A 5,502-nucleotide genomic window follows, 5' to 3' on the forward strand; every position below is an offset into this window, starting at 1 on the left:
TACTTGCCGTTCTTTTCGATGCCGCTGTCTTCACGACTTACACGGGTGGCACTTTGCTCTCAATGAATTATATAGAGTGTTGTTGGGGTAATAACCAATTTTAACTTTATTAAAGTTAAATGGCTATGCCATAGATATCCGGATGTTTTCTTGGTGTCTTTTTGGGTTATTGCAAGGTGGATTTCCTGTTGAAATTTAGAGCCAATTTGATTTTATATTAGTTACATAAATTCTTCCTCCGGGTGTTCAGATTTAAGGTTGTGTGGTGAATATTAAGAATCGCCTTTGGGTGGCTCTTACTTGCACTGTCACTGTTAAAGGAACTTAAAAAGGTTAAAACAAAACACCTATCCGAATTTTACCTTCAAATTAGCTTTACAATACAGCTGGCTTTTACCCGTTGAATTATAAAATACATGCCTTAGAAAACATAGACTGATGAGCAGACATGCAAATGATAAGTAAATCCGTGCAAATTAGCTTCAGTATAAAACATACTCAAATCCAGCATAACATTCAAATGTGGTTTTTGTTTGTTTTAAAAGAAGTATTCTGTGCACTGTCCCAAAATTTTGTTGTTTTAAATTAAATATCCTGTGTCTCAATATGAGTAACTTTGAATAAAGCTTTTTAAGCTTGTATTCTCTTTTACATACATTAACTCCGTTCTTGAGTGCTTATTTGTTGGATTTTATAAAAGTGAAATGCAAACATAAAAATCAGGCTTTTGTCTTTAAAATGTGTTGTTTGTGAGATCTTTTTGATTAATATTCTGTTTTGCTTAAGATATGCTAGCATAAATTGAAGGGAATGCTTTGAGTGATAAGCAGTTTTTCTACAAGAAATTCAGCCTGGAACTAGAATAGCCTCAGGGTGAAAAATAGTAGGTCTCCTCTTTCCTAGAAATGTACCTAAATCAACTACCTGATGTCTACATTCACCTTCAATGCATGTAGAGTGGTAGAGTGTGGCACAGGTAGAAGATTGTTTCTTGAAATTATCAGAGTTTTTGTTCTTCAAAATTTTCACTCCAGCTTACCACCTGTTCTGATTTCCACACACTCTCTTCCACACTTACCTACATATAGTAAGATCTTTCCAGAAGAATTTCCTGCTATTATAACCTGCGTAGAAATGCTGATGGCTTATTGATCATTTGTCAGGGCATTTACTGTACCCCCAAAGCAGCTCTGAAACATCATGTAATCTTAACTGTTAATCCTAGGTAATTGTATGTAATCTTGATTTTATTTATTTTAACAGATGCAGTTTATGTTGCTTTTTAGTCGTCAGGGAAAGCTGCGACTGCAGAAATGGTATGTCCCACTGTCAGACAAAGAGAAGAAGAAGATCACAAGAGAACTTGTTCAAACCGTTTTAGCACGGAAACCCAAGATGTGCAGCTTCCTTGAGTGGAGAGATTTGAAGATTGTTTATAAAAGGTATTTTTGTTTAATTTATCAGAAAGGTGAAATACTGTTAAACATTAGGGTTATTTCTAATGAGGAAATTGCAGACTTTTATGTCAATAAAAAAGATTAATAAATATTAAATGAAATAAATTTAAAGAAAAACTTTCCATTTAAAAATAAGAACTGCTATTTTGATTGTCTGCCTTAGGCTGAAGTGATAGCAGCAGGGAATCATTTTTAAATTAATTATATAAATAAGACAGACAATTATTCCTGCTTAATCACCATTTTAGAAAAATTTAATAAATTCATTACAGGGGTAAATAGGGTCAGTATTTTAAATTTTTAAGTACTTTGATAAATTCAGGCATGCATAGATAACAGTGTAATAATTCCTTGTTATAACAAATTTATAAAATAATAACTGATATTTGATATTTCTTTTCTGATTTTTGGAATTAATCTTATTTATAAAGATCCTAGGCACATAGACCATCTCAGTACATAGATGTTTAAATCCTATGTGTATATACAGGATGTCTTTCCTAGTAGCATTTATTAATTTAAATTAGACTTGTTGCTGTGAAGGAGTTATGTTTAGATATGATAATTTTACGAAGGATAGATTTTTTAAAGTGATGTTGCAAAATAACTTGTAAAAAAATAGCTTTTCACACAGCTTTTTCTTTAATGCTACATATCTTTATTTTGTTGATAACCAAAAGTTTCCTAAGCAGTTAAAAGAAATATAATTTCTTCTTTTATAGAATGTTTTTTGAAGAAACATTTCCTTATTTCTTCCCCATTTCTGGTCCCCTTTGAATAATTTACTGAATTTAAGATAAAAGCATTTCTTCATATAAAACATTCTCTTGTATGGGGAGTGCTCAGAAAACAGTAGAGAATTCAGTGAAGGTGGAGAGAAGTCTAGTTTTCTATCACTATATCCCAAATATGAATGGGTTTTGTGGAGGAGGTGGCAAGGGAAGACAGAGATTATAGACTTCTCTTTTATTCATGGTGAATTTCATCAGTTTTGGTGATTTTTGTATCTAATGTTTGGCTTAGTATTTGTTGAGAAAGATCATAGCAGTTGAGAACTGGAAGATGCCTTAAGAACACACTCACAATCTTTATGCCCAGGGTTAGAATCTTGAATAAAACAAATAGAAATAGAATTGCTTTTGTGGAATCAGAAATAAGAGCCCTGGCCCAGTTGGTCTCTGCTCTCTGCACAAGAGACAGGTACTGGATTTGAAAAACACAGTTTATTGTTCAAATTTCAATTTATAAAAGATGAGAATTTGTGAATGGTGTCTTGGCCCAAGGTCATATACTAGTGATGGGCTTAGGGCTACAATCCAAGTCTTAAATGTGGAGGCAATGGTTTTAAATATGTGTGGAAAGACATAGAGATCAGATTTGCATTTTCTGCAAAGATTGCGGTAAAACTGGCTGAGGAGAGGGCTGAGACTGGCACCTGCAGGATCAGTAGGGGAGTGCATGATAATTGGTTCCTGAGCTGAGAGGCCAGAAAAGAGACCTGTCACCTAGGAAAGGAAGTTGAGTCACCATGTGGCCTTTGTTGTTCCCTTGGCTCTCTGACAGGGGTTGTGGTGGCCATGGACATGGAACTTGAGGGTGAAAGTTAGACAGAGCATAGCCGATAACCAGCATTCAGCTGCAGGTGGAAGGGACAAAGACGGGGCCTGCAGATTGAAGTGATAAACAATGGAGTGGTGTCAGATCAGTAAAGTCATGGAGGCAGAGAGATTTGAGAGTAAGAACACTAATGCCAGATTTACATGAAGTTCACTAAAAGTGGAGAGCTCTTAGAGTCTTACAGTGAGCGTTTCATGCATTGACTGTTGCCAGAACATTTTCAGTGGAGTAGACACAGAACTTTTGATATAAGGAGGCAAAGGTGGAGAGGTAGAGAAATCAAAACAGCATGTATAGAGTATTTGGGAGAGCTTTGCCAAGTACAGAAGAGGTTGTGACTACCCATAGACATGAATTCTGGATTCCTGGACAGGGTTTATAAAAGGTGTGAGAAGTTTAAGCTTTTTCTAGATAGTGAAAGGAGTCCCCCATGTGGAGGAGGAAAATCCTAGCAAGAGAACAAGCCCATGAATGCGCCATTCGGAGGGTAAAGGAAAGAGCAGGTTGGAGTGCATATACAGCTGCCACTCAGCCTGTCCCAGTTCGTTTCTCTCCCTACCCTTTTGAGAATTTCAAAAAGAACTCCAACCTGATCTGATAATTAGATCAACGTTTTTTCAAATAAAATTTGGACTTAACAAAAAGGAAAATAGCTTTATTGAGATGTTTTGTATACAGAAGACAAAATGTATAATGCTTTTCTTTATATTCCCTTCCATATCATCCTGAAAACTTCATCTGCTACCTACTTAACAGTGTACTTTGTTATTATCAGGTGATGTGTTTTCCCTGTTCCGGCTGGAAGACCTTTTTAAGCCAGAGACTTTTACCGAGCGTCAAACATTCTGCCCTAGCACTTGCACTGTCCCTCCTAGCGGGTTTTTTATGTTGTCTTTGTTCACTGGACCTGTTCACATTCTTCATCCCTGAGAATTTGGTATACATGTTTTCCCTTGTGAGAGGAAGCACTGACTATTAGTAATTACTATTAATAATCTCTACAATAGAATTATTTGGGTAATATAGTTGAAAAGACAGGCTGAAAATCTGAGGACTTAAGTTGTGTTCCCATGTGCCATTATCTAGTTTTGTGACTTTGAATGTGTTGGATTTCGCCTTTGTTTCTCATCTTTAAAATAAATGCTCCTGAAGATCCCTTAGAGACAGACCATTATATGCCTAGTTTGTGCAGCATTTCATAGTAGAGGCAATTGAATCTTGGTCTTTTAAAATTAATGTTAAAATGCATCCCCATGTTACTAGCTTGAGAATTTGTTGAAGGGTACTTTATTGATTTTCTTTACTAACAAAAGAAATGTTACCAACATACCAGTGGGTGTTGAGAATTGTTTAGCTACATTCACGCACAGTCAGCTGATATTTAGCTGACTGCGGAGAAGTCATGTGTTTTGAAATAAGAATAGGCACTTTCAGATGTTCTGAGTGCCAGCAATTAGAGTAAGCCCTAATCCATGGTGCTAAAAATAACTAACCCTACCTCTCTTCTTACTAGTCTATTATTAATTTTACTTCAGATTTAGACTTACAAATATGTACTTAGAGAACAAAATGAGTTTTAAAGCACCATTTGGGCCTAAAAATAGGGACTATTCTTCAGGTTCTCTTGGTAATCTTTTACTAAATCTTCTTTTTTTTTTTTAAATCTCTTTCCCTTCTTCAAAGCTCTTAATATATTGCATTGAGCATATTTTAATTTTAACCAGGTGCAGGATTATTTTAATACAGTTTGCAGCTGTGGTTTTTAATAGAAAATTTGGGCTCCAGGATCAATTTTCTGTTCTGAGCTGGTTACTCAAGCCTGGGTCTCCTATAAATGCAAATAATAATGATATCTTAGTAAGGATGTTGTGAAGAATAAGATGTAAAATATGCAAAAGCCTTGGCTAACATTTATTGTCTCACTGGTGGTGAGGCTCTTCCTGGTGCCTGCTACTGTACTTGTTTCTTCAGTAAAGATGTTCTTGTCATCTTAATAGCTGTCTTTCCACAATAGTTCAACTTGGAGTTTTTCTCCCCCATTCTTGGTGAAGGAAGCACCTAGAGGACTGAAGTTGCCACTGAATAGCATAGGAAACTCTGGTTTGATCTCTAGTATGACTGGAAAAAAAAACCTAAAATTAAATACTGTTGGGTATTTTTCTTTTTAAAGTGTTTTTGGTTGGTGCCTAGATACATTATGCTTAAAAATATGCTTATTTTTAAGTGCATGACTGGTATAATTTAGGACCTTCAAATGTTTTGTTGCTTAAATATTTTGTTTATTTGTAAAGAAAGAAGGAGTATATAGATGAAGAAACAAGGAGAGAGTGCCCATACCAGATGCCTAACAGTAGCATGAGACATGTATGAAAATACTTACTATTAATAATCTCTGCAAGCCGGGCGGTAGTGGCACACGCCTTTAATC

At 35.5% G+C, this 5,502-nt stretch overlaps 1 protein-coding gene across 5 annotated transcripts in view; it reads left to right on the forward strand.

Annotated features, from left to right (window-relative positions):
- Positions 1-5,502, forward strand: part of Ap1s2 (adaptor related protein complex 1 subunit sigma 2) — a 24,358-nt gene that overhangs the window by 1,162 nt on the left and 17,694 nt on the right. For all 5 annotated transcript variants that reach the window (XR_004118672.1, XM_031370861.1, XM_031370839.1 and 2 more), the window contains exon 2: positions 1,264-1,442. Coding sequence is in view for 4 of the 5 variants with exons in the window: in XM_031370861.1 (XP_031226721.1) it covers positions 1,264-1,442 (179 nt within the window). In the remaining variant the exon portion in view is untranslated. The remainder of the gene's footprint in view (positions 1-1,263; positions 1,443-5,502) is intronic.

This window comes from Mastomys coucha, chromosome X, assembly GCF_008632895.1.
Source record: "Mastomys coucha isolate ucsf_1 chromosome X, UCSF_Mcou_1, whole genome shotgun sequence".
NCBI lineage: Eukaryota > Metazoa > Chordata > Mammalia > Rodentia > Muridae > Mastomys > Mastomys coucha.